Raw genomic sequence first — 26,858 nt, 5'->3', positions numbered from 1 at the left:
GAAAAGAAAGGAAGAGAGCCAGCAGCTTGTGCCACATCAAATCTCCATAGGGTGTACTTGGAAATCATTGTAAAGAGTTCTGCAGTTTCCCAGAGAGGGTATCAGACCAAACCTCATTGCTAAGGGGCCACTATAGATAGATAGCAGCATTGCAGAATATTTATTTAATAGATAGGAATGAATTGGGTGTGGCACTAAACACATATGATGTCTTCACAGAGGCAATGCGACTTGCTTTGCATATGGGCAGACTGGTGCTGGCAAGACGTACACCATGATAGGGAATCACCGGAACCCAGGACTCTACGCCCTGGCTGCCAAGGACATCTTTAGGCACCTGGAAACATCACCATCCAGGAAAGATCTTATTGTTCTGATCAGTTTTTATGAGATCTACCGTGGACAGCTTTACGACCTCCTAAATGGAAGGCAAAGGTATTTAAGTAAAAACATGATTTACTATAAGCCTGTGGTTGTGAATCAGCTGGTTACTGTTTGGAAATCAGTTACTGTTTTCATGTGATTACTTTTAATGTACTAGCATTTATAGCAAATGTTATGTATTTAATTAGGGTTGTTCCTAGGAGCTACTTAGGGAGGAATGCAAGATCTGAGAGTAGATTCTGTGACATTGATAGGGGCTCCTGGTTTATTGTCTGGGGGAAAAATAAGGACTTATGTTTGAGGTACAAGCTCAGGCTCTTGCTTACACTGTAATAAGATAATAGCTGAACATCCACAGGTAGAGAAACAAGCTTTTTGTGGCCAGAAGTTCCTGTCTTAGAATCACAGAATGTTTTGAGAAGGAGCCTTAAAGATTATCTTGTTCCACCCTTCCTGCCCTGGGCAGGGACAACTTCCACTAGACCATGTTTCCCAGAGCCCCATCCAACCTGGACTTGAGTATTTTCAGGCGTGGGATATCCACAACTTCTTTGGACAGCCTGTCATATGTCAGGAATTGTGGAGTCCTTGTCTTTTCCTGGTCAAGCATAAACTCTGTCTGTCCCTCCTGCTGTGCCAGTGGGATTTGGCTCTTGCCAATCCCTTCTCTGAAGATCCTGCTGATCTACATGCGTGACTGTGCAGAGCCTGCTCACCTTCTCCCTGGGCACCTTTACCTGGCAGTCCAGTGACTCAGCCCAGCCAGCCTCTGGAGGTGATGCTGAAATATGACTCTAACGCTGTAGGAGCTGCTTTACAATCCTGTGCAAAAATCCTTAGAATATGAACAGAGCAAAGTTTATAGTCTGATGAGGATTTAGAGGAGCCTGAGATGTAGTTTAAATAGAGACAGGAGCTCTAAAGTGTAATTTACTTCCCTGCTTTATTATATTCTTGAACTAGCAGAAGTGCACTGGTAATGTCTCTTTAGCAGTGAAATGTCAGTGGTGCTTGTTATAAATGAAGTACCTCTTCAGTTCTGAAAAAAAAAAAGAATGACAGCAGGGCCTCTCCTCTGTCAGTAGCATTGGTTGTGTTTTCTCAGTGTCATGGCACAGACATGTGTTTTCATTGCTTCTTTCTGAGATTTCAGGTATCTCCTTTCTACTGTTCTCCTTTCAGACTTTATGCAAGAGAAGATGGCAACCACGTTGTTCAGATAGTTGGACTGCGGGAGGTTCAGGTGGATTCTGTAGATCGTCTGTTGGAGGTAATGTTTGGGATTCATTCTTTGTATTCTCAGCCTGATTTGCTGATTTGTGAGGTGTGTCACTTACAGAGATTATTTACTGTGTAGCACAAGTGTATTTGCTGTTTAAGGCCCTGAAATTGGCAGCCCCAGCAGAGCACCAAGGGGCTCTATTAAAAGTGCCTTTATTCATTAAGCTGTTTCTTGTGTTAGCTGCATGCAAGCAGTTGATTCACAGCTGTCACTTCTGCAGCCATTCCTTAGGGAAAGATTCCAGAAGTTAAATAGTGTCCCAATATGGGACCTTGAAAGCTGGATATGTATTTTCTCCCAGTGGGGTATCTTGGGTTCTTAGATTTTTGGGTATAAAAGGTGTGGTTTTGGCACAGAATATATCAATTTGAAAATTATTCGAATCAGAAACTAGAAAATACTTAAGATTGATATATTTGTCTGAATTAGGATTAAAATACTGCTTACATGTGTGCATGATAACAGAAAAGTAAAACTAAGGTCTTTAAACAGTAGCTGACATTCACTATGAACAAGGTTTCAGTTTGCCTTCCCTACCTGGCTGAGCTCTAAAGGACACTGGACAATTTTCTGTATTGTCCTGCAACAAGCAAGCTGATTAAATCTACTTTCTATTTAGCCTGACTTTGCATAGCTGAATCAATTTTTTTGGTAAAGAAGTGCCTGATATTGTAACTGACTCATTAAAATTGCCATAGTGTTGTCCACTTACATTGTACTTAATTTAGTTGTTCATCTTCCCATTAACTCCAAGCTGGTGATGCTTCTGCAAGTTAGAGTGCAAATTTACTATATAGCTGATTTACAATTCCTTGGTATTATCCCATTCCACACACTGAAGAACTATTAAATTACTAATACTTACAGATATCTTGGGGGAATAAATTAGATTGTTCACGGGCTCTTTTGAACACAGAAATGTCACTGGCTTGATTCAGAACTTCTGGGTATTCTGCAAGAGATATATGGAAAGAGCCTTGAATGCATCCGTGTTTATTCACTACTCACTGATGTTGGCTTTGATTCAGAAATTATCTGCTCTTAGCATTGATATGAAGCTCAGAAGCTGCAGTGGTTGGCTCATCGAGAACTGGCCACTGAAAAGCATGAATAATTCACATCTATATGCTGAGAATGTATTGATTTTGCTAGGCAATATTGTAATTTGTTCTTGCAACCAGAAGCAAAGTTAGTGACTGTTTTATGAATGCCCTGCTGCAGTCAATGCTAGAAGGAGCCTTTGTCCTGCTGCCTTGTCTGCCTTGTTTTCTTTCCTTGTTTTCTTATTTTATTTTATTGTATTGAGTATAATTAATAATTAATCTTTCAGCTTTGTCCCTTATTCTGGCGTAATTTTTTTATTTTTTTTTGTTGGTTTTTTTTTGTTGGTTTTTTTTTTGTGTGACTTTGCGGGTAACTGTATTCATCTACTGCAAGAGAAAGTGAAATTTTAAAAGACCACAACAAATCATCAATCTCACGAGTCTCTTAGGTTGTGTCTGTAGTACTACAAAAGTATGCCAGCAATATAAGAAATAATTTAATTTTATAATTTGGATATTTTGCAAATATGAGCGAGTGTGTGATGCAACCGATTCTTTCTTGCAGTGTGCTCTATAAGCTCTGTAGTGTCACTATGGGTAAATCCATTCACAAAGTTCTGAAAGAAATATTGGAAGGGATCCAGTCTACCTCTACTACCTTGCACCAAATTTTAAGGCTGTAATGAACCTTTCCTCATAATGTTTCATCGTCTTAGGAGATCAAGATCTCTTTCTGAGAGATTGTGGTTTTATTTGCAATTCACTTGGATTTTGCAGGTAATTTTGAAAGGGGGAAAAGAACGTAGCACAGGAGCTACTGGAGTCAACTCAGATTCCTCTCGGTCTCATGCCATCATCCAAATTCAAATTAAAGACACAGCCAACAGGGCATTTGGAAGGTAAGACCAGAAGCAGAAATGCTCAGTGCAGATGTCAAGCCCAGGGACATCCAAGAGACAAAGAGGAGGTGTTAGTGCACAAGTGTGAGTTAAATTATAGGATTAAAAGAGACTTTGAGAAGTTCCACAGTCTTTCTGTTTCCAAGGAAAATGCTTTAGGCACATCTGCAAGAGCTGTGTCAACATTGTTTGTACAATTTCCAGTGAAGGAGTTTGACAATCAAATCCATCCCCTCATCTTCAGTGTTTAATTTTGCTAAAGGTAGATGCCTGCTGTGGACATATCCACATGTGAACTCATTACCTTTGAAGTCATTAGAATGAAATTGTCACTTCTGGGATTGCTGCAGAGTGACCTAAATTAGGTCAGATGCCTTTGCCCCTCAAAGCATTCTGTCCTGTAATTGACTACAAAGGGAGTGTGGCATGACTAGCCCAGGTGGAGGTGATGCCATGACAGATGTTTGCCTTTGGCCAGAAGAATCAGAATACTCGCATAAACCTCCCTGATAATTTGTGATTCCGATGCTATCTGCAGCAGACAGGAAGAGCAGTTTACTTACTCTTGTGGCATCCACTTTATGTATTCAAAAACTAGTTGTGCCTCTTCTCAGTCATCTTTTCATCAGACTAAACAACCTCAAGAAACAGGTCTGAGGAAGAAAGTCTGTGCATCTGCATTACTGCTGAGTGTCACAAAATCCTGCTGACACAATCTTCCATTAGCTGCTACACAGTCTTCTTTCCCAGGATCTAATTTTGAACATAAGGCAAAATGGGAGAGCTGCAAACACTGAAGAGAGGAAAAGAGAGAACAGGCAGGCATAGAAATAAAAGTATAGAGCTTATGTAGGTGTGGCATCTGGACTGGGGGGCTTTTGTGTATCTGAAAGGGAGGTGGAGCTGAACTGAGGAAAGGGTGCCAAGATGTGCCTGGAAAAGAAGTCAGGGCTGTTGCAGAAAAAGAGGAAGGACAAAGACAAATATACAGTGCATCAGTCAGTACAGCAGTTGGCACCCAGAGCTAGGGAGTGTGAAAGAGAGTAATGGAGTTTTGTGGAAAGAAACTGAAAGCTCAGTGTATTACTTTCTACACTGAAAATTTCTGTTCCTGTTGTCCTGAATTCCTGTTTGGCATGGCAGTTGTCTGTTTTACCTGGAAGGAAAAATCAAGAAACTTACAATTTCTTTTAACTGTGTTCTTAGGAAACTACAAACACAGTGATTATCTGGAGAGATGCATGTATTGCACTTTACATAGCTTATCCATTAAACTGTGGAGCGCTGTCATCACATTTTAACTTCATTTTCTGTTATTTAATGTTAAGATGCTCTGACACTGTTCCTGCTGCTATGCTTATTTTGGCATCTCAGATATTTGCAGCGGATGTTTCTTGTTGTTCAAAAGTAGTAATTTCTAATCACTCTTCTGATGCCATGTGTTGCAGCCTGGTGATTTAATGAAAAAATAAGAGGGATAAAAAGCCCCTAAGATAAATGCAGTTTTGTTTTTTTCTTAGGATATCATTCATTGACTTGGCTGGCAGTGAAAGGGCAGCTGATGCCAGAGACTCAGATCGACAAACAAAAATGGAAGGAGCAGAAATAAACCAAAGTCTTTTGGCAGTAAGCTACCATTATGTCTGGGGAAAGTTTTGTATTTAATTACTAGCATGTGTTTTAGGATAAACAAGAACCACAGAACAATGTATGTATATATTCCACAAAGAGGAAAAGATAACCAAGGTACTAAGTATGTTCTGTTTCATTTGTCTCATGACTGAAAAACAATTTAAGAAGGAGGAGATATCCTCATGAAAATTAAGTATTTTTAATCCGTTCTTATTCCAGACAGGTAAACACGGAGAATGTTAGGCGTAATATTGTAAGTGTCCCATATTTTATATAGAAGGTTTTGTCCCTTTTAAAGAATACTGGCGTGGAATTGCTTGTTTCATAAAAGCACATCTGTTCCTGCCAGTTATTTTTACCACTTAAACTCAGGCTTCTCTTTTGAATCAGGAATAAAGGACTTAAGAGCAGAAAAACTAGCAGTTTATGTGTGGGAAGGAAGGAAGGAACAGTAAAAGACGCACTCCTAAGGCAAACTGTCTTTTTAAGTGTCCACAGTCAGGCAAAGAGGAAAAGGAGCAGAAAAATGTCACTTAAGATAAAGCAGAAGTGCCTGTAAGTGTAAATGCTGCAGAAAGCTTTGCACCTCCTTTAATGCAAACAAACAAAGCTCAGTGGTGACTGGGGGCTTCTGTAAGTGAGGCTGAAGGTGGTACAGCAGTGCAGAAGTCAGTGCACACCACTGGAAATAGGAACTGGCTTGCTCTGCTTTGGGAATGTAGATGCTTTTTTGCACAGAGGCTTTTCCTGCACTGGAACTATTAGTATTTGTGCTGGGAGGTAGCCTGTGAAGTGAATGTGTTTCTGTACTTCATGCTTTCTTGAGTACTTGCTGGTGAATAACTGAGTGTCATGGGGAATTGGGACCTGAATAGAAAGAAGTCTGATCTTAAAGGTCTTCTCCAGCCTAAACAGTTCTGTGATTCCTGAGAATCGTGAGTGTAAGCCCATTAAACTCCTTTAAAAGAAACTGTAAAATCAGAGTCTGTATGTTTTTGGTATTGTGTGAAACTAAGAAGATACCTGGACAGTCTACAAGTAGTGACTGAATTAAATATAAAAAGCATCTTTGGGTAAATCTTTGTAACCTGCAACCTGTAAAACCTAGTTCTGGACTCAGTGATCATAATACTCTCTTCATGCCTTTAAACCCATGAGATTTGAAGTCTGCTGCTGGTTTGAATATTCATATTATTTTTCAAGTGGAAGACTTTCAAACACTGCAACTATGAGGGCCAAACTAAAGCATTATAATAGTTTGATGTCTTACTTGTTAGAGGTGCAGGTTTAATAAAATGCTGCAAAAGTGAGAAATAAGTGTCATTTTCAGTTGGAGTTTGTGGAATGTAGACAGGCTGTAAATGCTTGATGGCAGTGTCACCATGACAATATTGTAATCTGCTATCTCGAGAAGAAAGAAAGAGATGTAGCTCAAAAAGCTTTGTTCTTTGGATGCACCTGCCCTGCCACCTGCAGTGTAGTCTAGGCTACACCCAGACTGGCTTCAGACTAGCGAGATGTGGTGCAGGCAGCAGCTCTGTGGAGCTCTGTGTGTGCTAAAGGTGTGTGTTTACCCAGCTCCTTGCATTTGATGTAGCCCATGGAGCCATCAGGCAGGGCACAAATTGACTTTGCAAGGGGCAACACATAGTGGGAATTTAAGGTGACACAAGACCTGGGTAGGTTTGGTTTGATGTGGTTCAGTTCCTTGCCAGTGCATGACTGATCTATCTTTCCCTTCTATTTTTTCTTTCTTTTGGTAGCTGAAGGAATGCATTCGGGCATTGGATCAGGAACACACACATACTCCTTTCCGGCAAAGCAAATTAACTCAGGTAAAATGAGCAGAAAGGCAAAAGGAGAGGTTTCCCTGCTGAGGACAAAAACAGGATGGCATAGTTCAGTAACTTCCTCTCTTGAGGAAGAGGGAAATGCATAGCTTTTGTAAATTTTAATTTTAAAGGTAATCACAGAATTACAGTAAACTGCTAATTTCCTCCAGCCAGCAATGGGGACTGGCATGGGAAAGTAAAAGAAACAAGCCAAAAACTGAAGCCAAACAAAATGCCAAATACCACCTTCCAGATTCATACAGACTTACCATCCATCTCCCTCCAGTCTGAAACCAATCTTGCATCTTCTATTCAGTTATGCCAATGTCCTGAGAGCTTTCATCAATATTTCTTGACTTCAGCTGTAACATCTGCGTTTTTCCTCAAACCATATTGTCACCCTTGACACATCTGGAACAAGGGCTTGTTTAAGGCCCTAATTAATAATTGTATTCATTTTAAACTGTAAACAAATAAAGGAAGCAAACTGAGGCAAGAGGACTACATTTATTAAAAAAAAAAAAAAAGACAGTACCCCATGTTGAATTTCTTCTGTAGATATTGCTAATTTACACGATGTGCAAGGGGCATGGACTGCTGAGAACCCAATTTTTTTTCCTTTGAACCCCAGGTCCTAAAGGACTCTTTCGTTGGCAATTCCAAGACATGTATGATTGCCAATATTTCACCAAGTCATATCGCTACAGAGCACACCCTGAACACTCTGCGATATGCTGACAGGTAGGAGTGAAACTCTGTCTTGCCAGGGTGAAAATCCCAAAGCAAGAAGTAATGTGTGATGTTTTTCATTATGTTTTATTTTAATTGTATTGAAAATGTCAATTTAGACAAGAAAATTAATCTTTACAAAGGTAATATAATTGTTACCTATTCCAACTCTTAAAACTTTTTGGGTCTTGTAAGTACTTTCTCTTGACTGCCTTTAATGATGAAAATATCACTATATGCCCTGTAACTGCAAGATTACTGACCTGAGCAATCAAAAGTTTTGATTTAGTTTGTATTGTAATTCTACTTAGAATGCGTGCAAGTCCTTCACCCTCCCTCCTACAGAGCAGGAACTAAATTACAGGCTGTGCAATGCTGGTCTTAAAAGGACAGGAGATAACTTAAGGGGCAAGAAGAGCAAAGGAAAGAGCTGACAGTCAGGGAGGTAGGGGAAAGGCTGACTGACACCTGTTAATCAGCTCTCCTGCTGAGTCTGATCCAGTAATAGTGCAGCCCTGTGCACATTCACAGCTAAGGAGCCCCACTGCAACTACTCCAGAAGTCCTACTCTGAGCCTTGTGGGACTCTGTGATGTGCTGTGGAGAGTACCAGCTTGTTCTGCAGCATTATAATGTGTGGAAATGCCACCCTCTTGCACTGAAACTGAGGCCCTCTCCACTCATTTGACCCGTTATGCACTGCTCAAGGAAGCACTTAAAAAGACTGCTACAGATTTTTCCAAAAGTCCAGGCATTCTGGCAGAGGGATTTTGATACCTGTGAAGATCACAGACAGAAAACAAACTATGAATTCAATATTTAGTCTTAGTAAGTGAAAGCATTGATTTGTTCTAAAGAGGCTGTTATTTATCTGAAAGCATGACATCTTATAAATCCATCATCTTTTTTACAGGGTCAAGGAGCTGAAGAAAGGGTTTAGATATTCTACCCCTGTCACAAAAAGGCGTCGCAGAGTTAGAAATATATCTCCTAAACGTGTCCAAAGCATTCCCTCCTTGCCACTGGGAGAAAAGAGCTCTCCAAAGAAAGTGAAGCTAGGCCTTCAGCATCCCTCAGGTGTTGCAAAATCAAAGGCATACCTTGCAGCTCTCCAGCCACTTGGTGTCCCTCTTACCTCTACCCCCAAGGGAATTGGCAAGGGACATGCCTACAAAGGAAATACCAGCACTCCCTGCTTCCACCACACCACCCCAGTTAAGGGAGTCCTACGGATAACACATCCCCTAAAGAAGAAAAGCTATGATCTATCCCCCTACTCTGAAAAGAGCCCCTCCATGAAGGATTTAATTGCCTCAGCAGAAACAAAAGAGAGTGGCCAGCCCGACAAGTATATGCAAAACAGAACACCTGCCCAGTGCCTGAAAGTCCAGACAGTGCAACCTGTTCAGAAACAACTTGTTCCTAGTGATGATAATTCCTTTGGAGATGGAAGTCTGCCCTCCGACAGTGAACAGGAGTGGGGAAACACTTTTGCTAAACAGTCTGTTGAACCCTGGATATATCTGCCTCAATTTCAGAAGGAAAGGGAAGAGCATTTACGTCTTTATCACCAGCAGTTTCAGCAGCCCCCTATTCTAAAGCAAAAATTGAACTATCAACCCCTTGAGAGGTTTTTAATACAGTACAAGCCTGAGGAGATTCAAGAGAAGCAGGAGCTGAGCCTTTCTCCCACTGAACTGCAGAGCAAAGAGGGGATGCAGCTGGAAGATCTGGATGACAGTGATTTCAGTGAAGATTCTTTCTCACCTGTCTGTAGTCAAAAGAGCGTGAAAAGAGGAAATACCAACAAATGCAGTCAACATTCATTTTTCCTTCATGAAAGAGAACAAGGAACCAAAGAAGAGCAAAAAGGTCAAAAGCAACAGGATTTATTTTTTAAATATGCAATACCCATGCAAGATCATGGATTGGATTGTAGTGAGGGTAGCCCAAAGGCAGAGGAATCCATTAAAAATGCAGGCTCCAGCAATACTCCTGCAGACTGGAGCTATGACTTAGATGTTGAATCCTCTCCAAGCAATACTGCAGAAAAACCTTACTGCCAGCAGGAAGATCCTGCTTGCAGCTGGAGAAATGGAAAGGATTTCCTATCTGATCACAAAGAGTACAAGTCCAAACCGAGATGTCTTGTTTTCTCCAGTGAAGCCACTTCAATTTCAGAAAACGATGCTTCAAACCCATATGTATCTCCTGTATTGAAATCAGGAGCTCCGGAGTGCAAAGAGATTGATCTCCAGCATGAGGGGAAGGAAGAATCCATTTTGGATAAAAAGGCTGCCCTTGCAGGAGGTGTAAAGTGGAAAGCTCACAAAAATGAAGTTAGCCACTCTGTTTCTTCCAGTTGTTCCTCAGAATTCACCTCTGAACTCATGGCCCCTCTCCTGGTGTCCCCTCTTGATGGTGAGGACACAACCAAAACAGAGAAAGTGTCTTCCAGCCAAGAGAAGTCCCTCCGCAAGAAGCAGGTGCCGGACAGTGACACCCAGAGCAGGTTTGAGGATGAGGGCTGGCAGTGCACCAGGAGCAGATCCCTGACCGACAGCATGCTGGAGCTAGGGGAGCAGCCCCACCACAGGGGAAGGCTCTGTGCCCTGCTGGGCTCCCCTCAAGCCTCACCCAAGTGGCTCCCACCTACCTGCGGCCGCGTGAAGCCGTGCTGCTGCCACCTGGGATTGGCTTTGTCCAAGCAGGGAGTCTGGCGCAGTCTGTTTGGTGGGCATGACCCGATGGAAACATCCACAGCTGGATCCTCGATGCTCATGTTGGAGAGAGAGAGTGGGGAGCTTTGCAGTGACTCTCCCTGCAAAGAACACTCGGGAGGCATACGGTGTGGTGCAGATGTTAATCAGCAAAACAATGCTGGTAATTCAGGGAAGTCTAACTCAAGTCAAGGGCACCATGCTGAGGAAATAAATGCTGAAATACCCGAAAAGAACAGCCTGCTGCTGCATCGCAAGCCAGGACTGAGGAATGAGAACATGTCCAGCAGCAGCTCTCCAAGTGCTACATCAGAGATGGGGAAAAGGCAGAGGGAAGCCCTAGAAAAGGCACAGTAAGTCTTGCTCATCATAAAGTTTGTAGTGAAGCTTAGAAATTCTGGACATGTTATACATTTACTTTAATTTATATGTCATACTCACATGTACTTCAAAAACCAATGGTTAATTGTTATATTAAATAATCATAAGATTAATCATAATTTATAGTACAGTAATTTCACTAACACAAGCCGCACTGAGTATAAGCCGCATCGCCGGGTGTTGGCAAACATTTCGTTCTTTGTCCATAAATAAGCCGCACCTGAGTATAAGCCTCTCTGTCGTTCACAGCGAGGACCCACATGCAACAAAGTTGCCAAATAGTAACAGAACCGTGGCAGGGTGGGGTTTACTGGCTCGGCTTGGGCCATGAGGGCTCGGGGCTGCCGACGGGGCTGGGTGGCCCAGCTCGGCGCTGCCACTTGGCGGGGCCGCTCAGGGCCGGCCGCCGCTGCCTCTAGGCTCGCTCACCCCGGCCTGGTGCTGCCCCGCGGTGGCAGGAGGGGCACAGAGCCCGCCGGCACCCGCGGCAGCGGTGGGAGGCAGGGATGGAGCCGCCCCGCTCCTGCAGCGGCAGCACGCGGGGACAGGAGCCCCCCGAGCCGCAGGGCCAGCAGCACGGAGCCTCCTGCCTCCCCCTGGGCCGCGGGGCCAGCAGGAGGGAGCTGCCCCGCCTTCCCCACCCCCTGTGCTGCCTGCACGGAGCAGCTCCACCCGCCGTGCAACAGAGTAACCACTTTGTAACAACCACGTAAATGCAGGGTTTTACTGGCAGGTGCTCGACTTCGCAGTTTGCACTGACCCGGTTTGCACTCCCGAGGTTGAAAATGTCAGAAAATTATTCACATATTGGCCGCTCCTGAGTATAAGCCACATTTCCGGTGTGGGAGCAAAATTTTGGTCAAAACAGTGCGGCTTGTATTCGTGAAATTACTGTAATTATCTTTAAAATATACGGTTGCTTGTTATTTAGCAATATTTTAAAATCTCATAGGAAGCCAATTATTCTATTACAGCTTCTAGGATAATGCTAGAGGAATAAGTATTATAATACACACTGCAATTCTCAGTAATTAATTGGCTTACTATAAGCTGCAAAGTGCCTAAAATATATGAAAACCTTCCATCAAGGATCAGGTTATATTTGTTCCATCAATGAAAACAGAAACTGCAAAAGCAGCTGGGCAGTCACTGAAGGTGTAGATATAAAGCTTCTGAATACTCTGAGCTACCATTTTCAGCTCCAGGACTGGACTGCATTCCCTTGACTGAAAATACATTGTTGGTCAGTGAAACTTGCTCAGAGAAACCAACAGCAGCGCTGCATTCCTGCTTGGCCTGTTTCTCACTGAAATTACTTACAGACTCGTGGTTATGAGCCATTTCACCAATTAATTAGATGATTGTTGTGCTCCTTGATTCTCCTACAATGAAAAGCAGCTGTGTGCTGTCTGAGCTAAGGAAGGGCTGTGGTCACTCCTCTGTAAGCAGCCCTCAGTCACCCAGTTCATCCTGCAACCCAAACCAGTGCAGTCCATTCACTTCACGGAGCATTGGTGCACCCTTCCTGAGTGCCAGGGATACAGGACAGCAAGGCTTCCTCTGGGTATTCCTCATATTGAAGGTTTATTGAAGCCAACTGTGATTACAAGCAGTGATTACACTACAGGCTGTGTAACCAGTGTGTGTTTTTTGTTAATCAGGCAGATTGTAATTCGTGCTCATCGACAACAGCTGGATGAAATGGCGTGCCTATGTTTCAAAGAGGAGTGCTTGATAAATCAGATATCAGCAATGGTAAGTGTTTCAGATGATAGTTTTGGTGTCCACTGAACCTGCATAAATTAATCTTAGAGATTATTAACTTGAATTGGTATGTGATGTTCCTTGTCAGTTCAACCCCTTTTCCAAGTCTGTCTTAGTCCTGGGAAAGGACTCTCATTTTCAGTGCCTTTTGTGTCTGCAGTCTCCACAATGACAGGACCTTGGGGAGCACGAAATGGATAGGCCAGCCCTGCAGCCTTGTCTCTGATAAGAGAGCCTTTCCTTATCTGGCATCATAGGGCAGACTGTAGCAGACAGGCTGTCTGTCCCCATGATGGTTTAGTTCTTGCTGCCTGGGACAAATAAGCCAATATCACAGAACAAACAGAGCACATCCCTAGGGCAGGACACTGGTGGCATTTGGCTCTTCCCTCTGGGTGCCTCTTGGCCTATCACACTGCAGGTGTGCCAACAACTCAGGCCTCACTTACTCCTATGGTTTGACCACTGTGGCTTCTGCCTCACACGCTCTTGGCTTTGGTTACTCAAGCGTTTCTTGGCTTGTCTTTGCCTCAGATGACAGAGGTGTACCCTAGACCTAAAAATTAGCACCTGCATGGCCCCACTGCTAACTAGGCAATCCCAGTTCTCTGTTTCTCCTGCATCCCATCAGATGCGTGTCACAGCTATGTGAAAATACAGACTATGAACATTTTTCAGTCTTCCCAGTTCCCTCACCTTCTCAGTAAAGCCAAGGTCCACTGCTGCATAGCATTATCAAACCATTTCAATTCCTGTCACAGTTCAGATCTGAAGTACAGGGACTCTTCCCTCAGGGACTTTGGAGTGGGGCCACCATGTGGTTCATTCATTCTCATTTTAAGCTGCATATGCTGTTTTACAGATAATATACAGTACACAAAGCAGCACAGGAGACATAAACTGTATTTGTTTTGTTTTGTGGCAGACAATGCAGACAATGCAGTGAAGGAAAGCTATCTTTCATCTTCTTCATTTTTTTAAAATCTCTTGAGATTTTTCTGTTAGTCACTGGATACCAGCTCTCTCCCCCTCCATTTATTTGCCCCTTGCAGCATTTTCTGGCTAGCAGAATTCTGACAAGCTTGCCAGGCCGCCTAGCAGTGTGTAAATAACATACCCTGTAGTTTTATTTCACAGGATGACCTTTTTTGGTTAATGAAATGTGCTTGGGCTTCATGCACAGCTTCTCTCCTTCCATTTTCAGACGGTTTCAACTTCTCCAGCCATGAAACTCTGGCCGCAGGAGAAAATCCTGCCAAGACCAGCCATGCACTTAACAAAGCAATATTTAAAGTGCTTAAGAAAAATATGCCACAGCAGCTGGGCTAGTCTTCATCACTGTCCTGATTTCCCTGCAGGACAGAGATACAGTGCAGGAGATACAGATGAAGTACTGCCAAATAAGCTTTTGTGTGATTGATTTTCATGCCCCGCAGCTGAATTTCCCAGCCCTGGGGATGCTGACACCTCCCAGCTTCTCAGGCACAGAGCTGTGAACAAAGGCACCAAACTATTCTTAGCTGAAGAGCAGAGTACATCCACGTGCTCCCTTATTAATACAAGCCCTACTTTAAAAAGGTATAAAACTCCATTTCAGTTTTAATGACAGTTCCATATGGGTTTTTATCCATGTGAGTATGGAAGGTAGAGTTCCCTGGGCTGAGGTTGGGTACAGTGCTGGTATTGCTCATGGCAGACCTGCAGCCATGGCCTCATGACCTGATGGGAAATAAATCCCTTGCATCTCTCAAGATTGGGCTGTTCTATCTGATCCATAGTGGCCTAACTCGCCATTTATTTTCATAATCGATAAATCCCACATGAGAGGTGTCAGGAACTGAGTTCAGTTCATGGTGAAAACTGGGTGACCAGTCCCTGTACCAAATCTTTGAAAATCTAACCAGAGTAGAAGAATGACAATAGCTGCTTTATACATTTTTATTTTTAAGTCACTATATGAGCTGTAATTTCACCAACAGATAAAATTACCAGAGCCAGTGAATTTTGATATTCAGAGGCACTGACCTTTGTCTGCGAGGGCTGTGACTTTAATAAGGAAATGCTGATTTAATCTACTAGTCTGCAGAATGCTTTCACGTTCTGCTACAGAGTAAAAAAATACGCTGATTTTCTCCAGTCTGCTGATACTGTCCCCTGCTGTTTCCTTGTGCCTTCCTCACCAGGATTTCCAGAATTTCATGACCATGCTGGATGAAATCTTGGTACTGAAATTAAAGTGTGTCGAAGCAATGCGAGCCCAGCTTCAGCACTGTTTAGCCTCCTCTGGCACTGATACATCACTGCAAACACCTCCACCAGTTTAGACCTTCTTTGCTTCCACATGCACTGGAGCAGCTACCGGAAACGTCCAGCCACCACTTTGCTGCACTTGGTGCTGCATAATGTGGGTGGTAGGGGATAGCTTTGGGTTTGATGTTTGTGACTAGTGTGTGTTCTGTACAAGAATGGAGAGAATTCTGAGTAAATGAGATAACTAATTAGCACCATAAGCTTTGTATTTCATTAATAACAGTAAGCCATGGTCTAAACAGTATCAATTCAGCAGCCTTAAATATCTCACCAAGCAGCAGACAAGTCGTGTATCACGTATCATAGCAGCTTCTCACACGTTAAAGGCAGTTCTTTGTTGCCAAGTGAGGTAAACAGCTTTGAAGCCAGATACAGGACCGAACAGAAATGCTCAAAAGCTACCCAGAAAAGCTGCTGTACTCTGCAAACAGAAGCCAGGAAAGAGAGGAGCCAGGGTTTGTTACACTAACATGACTGCACCTTAAGTATTTGGAAGTCAAGGCATGGTGTGCAGTGCTGTCAGTTTCAGAGGGAGGAAGCCTATTACTGAATTAGTTCTTGGGATGAACTCTCCAGAGCTCCCGAAAGAGGTGGCATTAAGTTATGGGTGAGGAGTGTTTTAGCAGGGACTTCATACCAAAGATTCCATCTGGCACATTGATAAGCACATGGATTTCATGCTGCTGCCCAGAGGAAGACGCCAGCAGCTGTACCTGCTGCATACCATATCTAATGCCTGCACTGAGCAGAGTTGAACAGATTTCTCACATGAAAAGGGGGTTGCTTGGAGGCACTGGCTTCCAGAAGCTGCTGACAGCACTGTTATGTGAATCTGGTATTTGAATCAAGGCTACAGATCCATCAGCTGGAGCCCTGCAGAAGCCCTGGTGCTGCATGCATCAAATCTGAACCAGAAAGCCAGTCCACTTGCTTTGAAGGCACAAGTGACCTTGAGACACGCTCGCTGACAACGCACTGTGTGAGCGCTCCCGCTCCAAAATCAGGGCTGTCGCAGCACATTCATCCATCTCTGTGTTTCCTCAGTAATGCCTGTGGTAGCTCATTCAAAGCCTGCTCAGTAGCCAGAAATGCCAAGGGGAACGGAGCACTGCTGTCTGACCAGCTGTGGGTTTTGCTGCCTGCCTGCACAGCCTCCCTGAGAAGCCCAGGTTGGGCTGAGCAGCAGGACAGTAATTGCAGTGACACTCTGGGATGCATATTTGGTGCAAGCACTCCCAGGAATGTCACCCAGCATAGGCCTGGGGAACAGAAGTAAATCCCATATCACTGCCCTGACTGTTGGGTTGTTTTTAGCACTGGTTAGGCTCCATCTTGCAACTGTGACTGGATTTCTCTGTGGAGCAGAGAGCAGAGTTTCTCTGGGGTCTGAGGTGATGGCTCTCAAAACAGTTCCTGTGTCCTGGTCACAGGCCAGCAGCAAACCACACCCGAACCTGGGTCAGAAGCCTCCCTCACACACTCAGAGAGATGAGGCATCCAGGAGCAAGACTCTTGGTATTTCTGCATGGCACAGAGCAGCGGTGCCCGACAGCCACTGGAGAGCTGTAAAGCAGTGGGACATCAGCACTCTGCTAAAACCACACAGGGAGGAGCAAGTGTTTAAAACCAGCAATTCTCTCCACTTCCTGGGGCCAGGGAGGGCTTTCTTGTAAGGTGGGGGGAATACCAGGCAGCTGGGTAGCCTTCCTGATAGCATAAATTAGATGTGGACACTTAGTTTGCCCAGCACGTTCTCGGCGAGCATGCAGCAAACACTGCTGTCAGGGAGCAGCTGAGGAGTTTGGCAAGTCTATTTGGAACCAAGGAAAAGGTCAGACTGTAGGATGTGTGCACAGGTCACAAGAAAGGATAATGCCCAATCAGAAACAGTGCAAAGGAGGAAAATTTTCCTTCCACATACTCTGACAGTTGGGAGATGAGTATTGGTTGATTGCTCTTTTCAGGTTTTTAAAAAGCAGGTGAGCAAAGTATGTTCACAGGCTTTTCAAGTGTCTTACAGAAGCTGGATATTCTTAAGCAACACACAAGAATCATTTGCACAATCCACAGCACCACGTCCTAACCTCGGTATCTGCAGGGACAATTGGGACAAGACAGATGAGTGACCAAAAATTTTTGCAAGCAGAGAAGAGTTAAGTCAGCTGCTAGATTGGAACCAGCTGTGAATCCCATCTGATCTATTGTGAAAAAAGCAAGTTTCTGGCAGATCTGAGCCCCAGCATCAATTCCCAGAGCAGGAACTGTTTGCTCCCTTGAGGACCACCCAGGACTTTCTCAGTGTCCACTGAGAAACAACAAATAATCAAAACAACCACGTACACAGTTTTCCAAGGCAGGTCTGATACGATCTTTTTTTGTAAAGCGGTTATCCAGCCAATCCACATGACTATACCTTCTTAAATATTTTATTATGTCTGTTCTCCAAATTTTATTTTCTCAACTGAAGGTGAGACTTAACCAAAATAAATAAAGCACCTGGCTGTGAAAATCAGCCCATCCTTGGCAATAACATGGACATGCTTGAAGTGCTGCACACCCCAAAGATACCAACAATGGGTTCCTCCTATGCAACAGAAACTATCAAGCTGATGTCAGAAATTGTAATGCTTTTTCACTCCCCTTTGAGGGTTATAAACTACAGTAATTTCACGATTATAAGCCGCACCATTTTGACTAAAATTTTGGTCTGAACCCAAAGTGCGGCTTATAATCAGGTGCGGCTTATATATGGACAAAGAACAAAAAGTTGCTGTTTTAGTTTGGAGGACAGGTGTCTGCTGAGAAAGGCAGGAACTTCTCTTTGAAATGGAGAATGTAAGCCCCCTCCCTCCAAATTATTATCATTTTGAAATCAAGCGGCTTTCAGGCAAAGAGATGGGAATTAGGAATAGCAGTTATTTTCTAGGGAAATCAAAATAAAAATACAGTACTACAAAGAAACAAACTCCAAACCCTGACAAAGTCAGAGTACAACCTGACACCCTGTCAGGCAGGGTGTTGGTAGCAGTCCCATTAAATGGTGGCTGCATCCTCCTGCAGTGACAGATGTGATTCAGTTGGAGCAGTGCTCCTGTACAAGGTGCAGTTTCCCTCTGGAGGTCCAGTGGTGATGTGGAGAAATCCGGTTTTCCTCTGGAGTCCAGTGGAGAAAGGGGCTCCCTTAGTGTCCCAAAACCTCTGTTTTTATTTTGGTAAGAAATGTTGGGCCCTTCCCCCTGGCTGGAGCAACTTCCAATGGGATGCAGTAATTTTATCAGTCCCACAGTGGGACTCAATGGCCATTAGCAGAAAATGACTGGCTGGAGGAAGGATGGGTTGTGAAAAGATAAAGAACAATGCCCTGCCTGGTTTCAATGGATGGCCCATTAGCAGATTATCTGCCATTGAGATCAGGATCACTGTCCCCACCCTCAACAGATGGTGATAGAACAGATATCTTTTATCACACTCTGTATTGTAACATGCGGCTTATAATCAGGTGCGGCTTATAATCATGAAATTACTGTAGTTGCCGCTTTAATTCTTGTGTGAAAATGTGTTAAATGAACATTTTAAGTGTCATCCCCTTCCTACTGTTTGATATTTCTGACAACTGCTACAAAAGGTTTTTACTTCAACTTGATGAATAGGTGTTAAAGTGTCATAAAAGCAATCTAAGAGAGCTTGGCCCTGTACAATCAAATAAACATAGAACTAAAATGGATTCATTTTTGTATGCAGATGCAACAATGACTATTAATGCATATTAGCAAAGGTTTAATACTTTATTTCAATAGTTGACAGAATTTAAAATAAAATTCAATTTGCTACAGAACTCTGGTAAAAACAATTTTGGGTAAACATGATCAAAATGCCCATTTGATTGACTGCAAAAGATTAAGTGGGGCTGGAAATCTGTACGAGCTTCCCTTCTCACAGGGCTTTGTTGGTGTGGAGAGTTTCAGAAGCCCTGCCCCACAGCCAGAATGACCCTTCTGGGCCTGGAGAGCAGCCACAGAAAGCTGTTGACACAGGTTCTGTGCTCCAGCAAATCCGGGGTAGGAGCCACAAAGCCGGGGATAAAAAAGCAGTACCAGAGCTATTTCCAGGCTGCTGCTGTCCAGAATCAGCAGGAGGCAGCTCAAATATGCTCTTGTTGAAAGCACAACCACCAGTTTAGGCTCTGCACATAGACCTCAGACAGAACCTGTGACAAAGGCACAACAGGGACATAAATCAATGTGACCTGACAGCCTAAGGAAAAGTTCCAAGGTCACAAGTGTGACCACAGATGCAGCCAATCTCACCAGCCAGCAGCAGGGCAGAGCCCAGCCTTGCTTCAGCCCAGCAGGACCTCCCAACACCCACAAAGGACTGTGCCTGGACAGAACAGTAGCAGATTAACAAGTGCTGCACAGCACCCTGAACACTGAACTCTGGTCACACTGGGTCTCGTTACTTATTCATTCAGCAATTCCTCTTCTCTAAGCCACCCCCTTAATCGCCTCACTTTGGTATTTTCTTCTGAGATGCCAACAGAGGAATACACTTCATGCCTTCAGCCACCTAAGGACTTTAATCCAGAAATGTCACTGCCAAAGCAAGAGTAGTGGCATCAGGGTAGACCTGGGCAGGCACAGCTCTTTGAAATATCTTGCATCTTTACAGGTACCACTTCCCATCTTCACCTCCCTGCTCTCACCTCCACAAGAGCACCAAAAATAGCGTGGTTATTCTACAGGGTTAAGAGCCAGACCTTGGAGGGGAACTGTGAAAAAACAACACACACTAATACAATCAGAGATTATTTTATTCAGAGGTTTGGTCTAAATAGTTGTTTCTTTGCTGGCAAAGACTTCTTGCCCCTTCAGGACTGTCTGGTACCAGACAGGGACTCACTGGGGTAGCAATTCTGAGAAAACCAGAACAAGCAACACAACCGAACGAATCCTCTCAGCAGTGATGGTAAAGCAGTTTAATTGGAAAACCTTGAAAAACAAAATTGAGTCAGGAACTCCATTTTCTCACTTCACTCTTGCATTTCTCACCTGGGAAGGAAGAGAAGCTGGGCATTACCTGCACTCACAGAGGCAGCAGCTGCTGTCCCACCAGCTGCTGAATGTCCTTTTTAGACAAGCTTTATTTCAGCTCCACCACTAGAAAATGGTGAAGGTCAACACTATAAAGTATATGCAAGACAACCTGCCCTGCTTGTTCTCATCATCCCTCTCCACATCTCCTAGACACTTGCCAGCAGATCCCTCTCTTGCATCATTTTAAATAAATGTGTGTAATTCACAAAGTTGGGCACTCCACAGAGAATTCCAGGAGTGCACACTAGGCGCAAATTAGATGTTTTGGTCAAAGAAAGCTAACAACATAATGGAGACAAATGCCATTGCCTTTGGAGTCCTGATGAGCTGAAACCTCCTACTGAAAAACACAGACTGATGCAATGAGCTCAGACGTTTTGTCCTCCAGCAGTCCAATGCTCCAGCTCCAGGCTGTGAGTCTGGATCCCTATGCTGGGATTTTGACATAAAACAAAAATAAGCCACAGAGAAGCACAGCACCTCCCACCACTGTAGCTGCAGCCCAGAGACCTCTGGTTGTTCTGCCCAACAGTGTTCACATGTGCCTACAGGAGCTGGCAGCACCTGAGCGGGCAGGATCCAGCAAGTTCCTCGTCTGCTACAGCCAGAGAGCATGAGAGATGGGAACAATGACACTGGGAGTTATATTTCAGGGTTTTATTAGTTGTTCTTCTGCAGAATCAAAATATTTAGCAAATTAGAGATTCCTCAAGACTGCTGATATTTCAGATATTTAGAACTTGATCAATGTACAACGTAATACTTTGAACTATCAAAAACAACTCCAAACCTGATTTGTAGTACTAGATGTTACTATTATGTAATTCTATAGCAGTGTGAAAAATGGAACTAATGCAGTGAGTATATCTGTTTTAAAGAAAGTGCTTGAAAGAAACCTCCTGCATCACACTGTGTATTATTTAAAACAAAAAGATAACTGACTTTCTAGCAGGGCATTGTCTTAAATATCCTACAAGTCCAGGGACTGGATTGAAAATACTGAACCCCAGCTCTCTGCCTTCGGTTTCAAGAACCAACACAAGTTGCAGGTCCAGGTCGAGTTCACAGCTTACGTGCTTCAAGGGAACTTTCCACTTAACATTGGACACTTGTGTCTGGCAGAAGTGTTGGATGCATGGGTAAAAAACAAAAACCAAGAGGACAAAACAAGGTTCTCTCTTTATGCATAGTGACAGTTTCTGAACCAGTGTTTTACTAAGTTATAGACTAACTTTCAACCAAAAAATAAAACCCCATTGCACTAAAGGTCAAATTTAACCAGGTAATCTGGACTGTGACACAGTCAAGTAATTCAGTACAAGCAGACAAGACACCATGAAAGCAGCTTCAAAGAACCAAAGCATCCTAGTTTCAGAACCAACTTAATATTCTTCTGTCCAACTCCAGTGCAACAATGAGGGGGGAACCACTCGATCTCTACCTATGTACAATTCCAGTCGAGGCTGGGGAGTCTCAACTTTCCGTGGCCAAGCTGGAAAAAGGAAACTTAGGAAAGGACACTTTAAAATTTAATTTAAGAATGAAAGCTGGCCCTCAGTGGAAAGAGAAATGCTGGAGTGATGCACGCAGGCAGGCTTGCTCAGTCACTCTCCCTTGTATGCAAAAAGCTGGACCTCCTTCCCACTGAGAGCAAGTCACACTGGATGATGCAAAGGTGGTGGGGCTGGTCCTGCTCCGTTGCACGCCAAGAATGCAGGAATGTGTCTTCAGCTGGCTCCTGCACGGGCCATTAGATCTTCCAAAGCATTCTGTTGGTCGTTGTTGTGTAATAATAAGACCTCCTTAATGTCTTTTAGTTCAAAGCCCATTTCTTTAAATTGACTCATTAACTGGAGAAGTTCTGTGATCTGAAAGACAGACAGCCTGTTATTTGCAAGAGAAAAGCGGACGGATCGATGCTTGGTGGAGGTTTAGCACAGAGCCTGTCTTCAGCAGCTGGGCATGCCATGATTGTGGATTCCTCCTCCCCAAGCACAGCACATTCCAGCTCTGTTGGCAGAAAGTCTGCTCATGCCGGAGCCACCAGAGCTCTGGGCACAGCCCAGCCCACAGGGACCTTCAGTCCCCTCTGTTTGCCATCCTTCACTTCCAAAACCCTCTTCAACCAGGGCACCAAAGCTCAGTCTGCAGAGTTGTCTCTCTCATGGAAGGATATTTATCAGCCTGGCCCAACATAGGATCCCAAAAATGCTGATTAGTGGCACCCAGCTACCCCATCCAGCAGCACCTGCTCCACCTGATTTTTTTGAAATCACTTGGACTTTGGGAACAAGGCAATAGCTCTTGCTATCAACTGGCTTCTCAAATCTAGGGCAAGCTTGGGGGATTAGCACAAACCCCACTGTGTACATATGACACTTCCAGCATAAACTGTGAATCTTCCCTGAGCTTTGAAAAATAAAATGGCAAGATGTGAGTCAGCTCATCACTTTTATGAACCCACTGCCATTTACAGTTAATCTGCTCCACTCCAGGGGAAAGAAATATCCCAAACAAGCAACCGGGTTGAAATGGGCAATCAGGAGATGAGCCATTTCCAGTTCTGAGCCTGTGCCAATAGCAAATGGGTTTCTTAATCTCAGCTGCTTTCCATCCTCACACTGCTACTGCTCTGTTTACAAGATTATCACTTGTCCAAGAAAGGCAGGAAGGCATATCCATATTTGAGGGGTCTAAAGACTTCATGTAATAACCTGTCACACAATAGGCTGGAAGACTTTAAAAGATCTTCCTGTCCTCTGTCCTTGCTACCCACTCCTCCTGTACCTTTGCTGCTGGTAAAGCAGATAGAAAATGAAGCAGACCCCAAAGCATGCATTTTTTATCTTCTTCCAAAGCAAGCCCTAACCCAATTTGCTAAGCAGTAAGGCAGATAGATGCATTTGTACAAGGGAGGAAATTCACGGTCAGGGCAGGCTGGCAAGGTTTGAAAGAGAATTGGCTGCTGCTGAAGGCAACTGTATCTGTAACCACGCACCTCACCCACAACAAAACTCTGGGCATTCAAAACAGTATGACCACAATAAGCAGGGTCTTTAAAAAAATCCTGTCCCCATAAAAAGGGATGCAAATGAAACTAACAGAACAACACAGATAAATTCTAATGCTCTAACAATTTTTAGCTTTATCAACACAAAGACGTCTTTTGGCAGTCAGTTTTGGAAACAAGGTAGCATTACCATGAAAGCCAGAATTACATCAGCTGGAGTAACTGCGGCTGGAATTCCCTGCCATAGCACATTTTTCTATTCCTGCACACATTGCACCCTTACCTTCTCCTCTGAACACTGGTGCATTTCCAAAGCTGTTTCAACAAGAAGTGGATCAAAGCCCTTCTCACAAAGTTGTCCATGTGCAAACAGATAATCCAAAACCTGTGGGGAACAAAGAAAACAAACTGTGTTTGCAGAGAGGCACTTGCAGCAGGCAGCTGAATGTCACCTTGGTACATGCAGGGGGACTGAGCATGATTCTACCCAGAGCTTCACCAGGGACAGAGATACAGTCCTTCCTAGAAGAGTTGAGACATTCCTTATACAAGAGCTTGTGCAGAAAAAGCAGACAAACCCTTCTGTCCTGCTGTGCTCTCTGACCATCCCCTTTGTTCTAGTCAAAACAGCCTTGGAAGTGTATCTTTAGCCCTCTGACAGGAGAGCAGAAGTTTCATTGTGCTTTTTATACTACAAGTTTTAAAAATGAAACTGTAGGTCCATCAGTCAGGACATGTCTGCTTTTAACTTCCTCTCAGACAGCCGCAAGAGCTGATGCAATCTGAAAGCAGTCAGCCTTTGAAGATCAACTCAACTGGCAAGTGAGCTGCAAATCCCAGCTCACAAACACAGAAACTGCTGCCAAATTTCTTATCCATCCTCAGCTTTAAGCAGAATGGTCAGGTACGTAATGCTAGGTATGCAAAAGAACAGAGCTTGCAAATAGAGCAAGATTTAAAACCACCCTCTTAAGGGACCTTTTTTTTCCATTTGATACCACAGTTCACTCCAGTGCAGAGCTTAAGCCACTCTCCCTGTGTACGGAGAGGGTCAGCAGATCAGTGACACAAGCAGGAATCCCTGGGACATGCTCTGTACAGCACACAGCCAGCTGAGGGCCAGCATGGAAGGCTGGGCCATGTTCTCCCACTTTGAAGTGCTTATTTGAAGCAGAGCCACGCTTTGCCCTGCAGCACTTTGTGCCCAGTGACCTGGTTTGAGCAGGCATTGGAGGCAGTGCTTGAGCAGGAAGGAGCAGCACAGGGCACACAGAAGTCAGTCAGTGGGTCCTTGCAGGAGCCTTTCAGAGCTGTCTTTGCCCCTGCAGGCCTCTCTCTCTACAAGGAGAGATGTTGGCATTGTAAACCCTCATGCTCAGTACAAAGGAAATTGGCTGGATTTCTGTCACATGGCTCTAAACATAGCACAGAGACATGTTAACCTTCCTTTGGATGCGTTCGTGGCTCCTAGGGAGACTCAGAATATCTCCCCCTAGTTTCACACAGAGCAAAGGGCCCATCCCAAACCCAGCATGGCTCCAACCCAGCACCTGGAGGCGTGGCTGACTCTAGCAGTCTCTCACCATAAGCACAAGGTTGCAACTCCCTATTAGCATGACAATTTTTCCCCTCCCCGCAAACTGCAAACCCAAGATGGCTTCCCAGCAGAACCAGCATCCCATCCAGCATTTCTTTGCACTGCACGAGCTCTTACCTGGTCTATGTTCTGTCCCTTCTTCTTCATGGCTTTCAGGACGTTCTCAGGTGAGTAGCCCATGTTGACCACAGTCTCCACACAGTGCCTCTCACTGGGGGAGAGGCCCTGCTGCAGCTCGGCTGCAAGACTGCCCGGCCGCTTCGTGCAGCTGCTGTTACTGGGCACTTTAGACACTGCAAAGTTTTGGTGTGTTACCTAAGGGGGAAAACCCAGAGGCTGAGGTAATGGTCATCTCCTGCATCCCTACATCCTGTTTCTGCCTAGTGCCAGAACCAGCACACCCCATGCAATTAATCCAAAAGGTTTTCTAGAGTGCGCTTGGGAAGTTACACACTGTGAGGGATGAAACCAAGCAGCCTGATTCCCACCATACTCTTTCAACCCTCAAAGCAACAATCAAAAACACAGATTCTCCATAATGAACCTTCTCCTACTGGTGTGACAAAGCCTTTGAACACCCAAGCCCTGCAACAGTGAAGGCTGGGACATAGCCAAACCCTGCACCTCAAAGGAAGCACAGATTGCTTCCAAATCCTCAGGTTTACTCATGACCTACGTTTTTTTGTACTCAAAGGAACACCACTTATCAAGATTACCATAAACATGATCTAATGCAAGCAAGCACACAGGTGTATTTGGAAACTTACCATAGGGATCTCTGTTTCCTGGTAGTCTGGGTGTACCTGCTGGACAACACACAAATAAATCAAGTATAAACACCATGCACCAGTCAGCAGAATTTGCCACAGCTGGGGGAGGAGGGTTTTGTAGAAGATTCTAGCACAGGATGTGAGACTTTCGGATCTGATCAGGTTTACACATAGGAAATGCTGACATTACCAAATGCCTGCAGCTATAGAATTGTCATCAGGATCATTTCTCCTCTCAGCACTCTACAAATGGATTACGCTCCAAGAAGGATGTGTGTATCCCCATAACATGATTGTTTATTCTGTCATTGTAACAGCTGCATGTTCACACAGTTCAGCTCCTCACCAAGTCTACACCGCCTGAATAACAGTGCTAATTTTGAAGTCATTGCCTAAAGACTTCTCTGGGCTTTCTGACCATGTGAAGAGGTAAGAGAAAAATACGTTTCTTTTCTATTCCCAAAGCACTGAACTCCATCCACCACACAGGAACAACATGCCACACTGGCTCCAAAGAGCATGTGAGTTTTCTACCCACCACTTTTCCCACTCCCAGCACACCAGCAAGGCTGGGTCATGTCCCCTGCCGTGCACCTGCTCTGCCTCTGCAGAACCCCCACCACTTTGTACAACCTCACCCAAGCTAACAGCAGTGCAAAGTCAGGCCTTGGCCCCACCACAGCTGCACGTTTCAATTCAATACATTTAGAACTCCCGCATTTTAAACAGAGTTAGAACAGACTGCAAGAAATCACTGTGGACCAAGAACTGCACTGTTTAGCATTTCTTAATACTCATTATGCCAGAAGAGATTACTTGAAAGCTTGTACACACCCTTCAAAAAGGCCTTCTTAGTGCCCAAACTGAGCAACAAAAAACCCTCTATAGAAAACCAATTCTGAAAAGATCTATTAGGATTTTGAAAAATTCCATTTATTTACAAAACAATTCCAAAACATTTCCAAGGAGGTTTTCTTCTGCATTCCTAAACATCTTCCAGGATAAGAATTTCTCTTCTAGAAAACCAGCCCTGAGACATCATATTCATTCTGATGTACTAGGGTATCCAAGAACCTCTTCTCATGGTGTGTTCCTCATACACATGCTCTTTCCAGACACTTTTTCAAGGACAAAAAACACTGAAATGCAGGATACGTTGAAATAAGGAAAACAGCCATGAAATCAACTACTGGGTTATCACACTGAAGGATGATGCTTCATTACTGACACTGCAGTCAGGAAAACCAAAACTGATACCAGAGATTCAACAGTCTGGGGAAGCCAACTGCTCCTATTCAATCTACTTGAGTTGAATTTCAACCTGCTGTCTTCATTAGTCATTTCTACCTCTGCTAAAGCTGCAAAAATCAAGGTACTGAGATTCAAGAAAAAATAAAAGTGAGGAGAGGGGGC

The 26,858-nt window shown here is 44.0% G+C and overlaps 2 protein-coding genes across 3 annotated transcripts in view; one reads left to right on the top strand and one right to left on the bottom strand.

Annotated features, from left to right (window-relative positions):
* KIF24 (kinesin family member 24) overlaps nt 1-17,693 on the top strand; it is a 30,495-nt gene extending 12,802 nt beyond the window's left edge. Inside the window, exons 9-17 of the mRNA XM_033086408.1 lie at nt 220-435; nt 1,567-1,654; nt 3,487-3,608; nt 5,129-5,234; nt 7,004-7,075; nt 7,704-7,813; nt 8,714-10,873; nt 12,563-12,656; nt 14,849-17,693. Of these exons, the coding sequence (XP_032942299.1) occupies nt 220-435; nt 1,567-1,654; nt 3,487-3,608; nt 5,129-5,234; nt 7,004-7,075; nt 7,704-7,813; nt 8,714-10,873; nt 12,563-12,656; nt 14,849-14,989 (3,109 nt within the window). The 3' untranslated portion in view covers nt 14,990-17,693. The remainder of the gene's footprint in view (nt 1-219; nt 436-1,566; nt 1,655-3,486; nt 3,609-5,128; nt 5,235-7,003; nt 7,076-7,703; nt 7,814-8,713; nt 10,874-12,562; nt 12,657-14,848) is intronic.
* Nucleotides 17,694-18,739: 1,046 nt separating this feature from the next.
* UBAP1 (ubiquitin associated protein 1) overlaps nt 18,740-26,858 on the bottom strand; it is a 35,960-nt gene continuing 27,841 nt past the window's right edge. Inside the window, exons 5-8 of one of the 2 annotated variants that reach the window (XM_033085709.2) lie at nt 25,443-25,478; nt 24,793-24,990; nt 23,362-23,463; nt 18,740-21,936 (exon numbers count right to left, since the gene is read on the bottom strand). In XM_033085709.2, coding sequence (XP_032941600.1) covers nt 21,796-21,936; nt 23,362-23,463; nt 24,793-24,990; nt 25,443-25,478 — 477 coding nt within the window. In that variant the 3' untranslated portion in view covers nt 18,740-21,795. Of the gene's footprint in view, nt 21,937-23,361; nt 23,464-24,792; nt 24,991-25,442; nt 25,482-26,858 lie in introns of both variants that reach the window. The other variant, XM_033085708.2, reaches the window with a different exon arrangement.

The sequence above is a fragment of the Catharus ustulatus genome, chromosome Z (genome assembly GCF_009819885.2).
Source record: "Catharus ustulatus isolate bCatUst1 chromosome Z, bCatUst1.pri.v2, whole genome shotgun sequence".
In the NCBI taxonomy this organism is placed as follows: Eukaryota; Metazoa; Chordata; class Aves; order Passeriformes; family Turdidae; genus Catharus; species Catharus ustulatus.
This window is presented reverse-complemented; position numbering and strand designations above follow the sequence as displayed.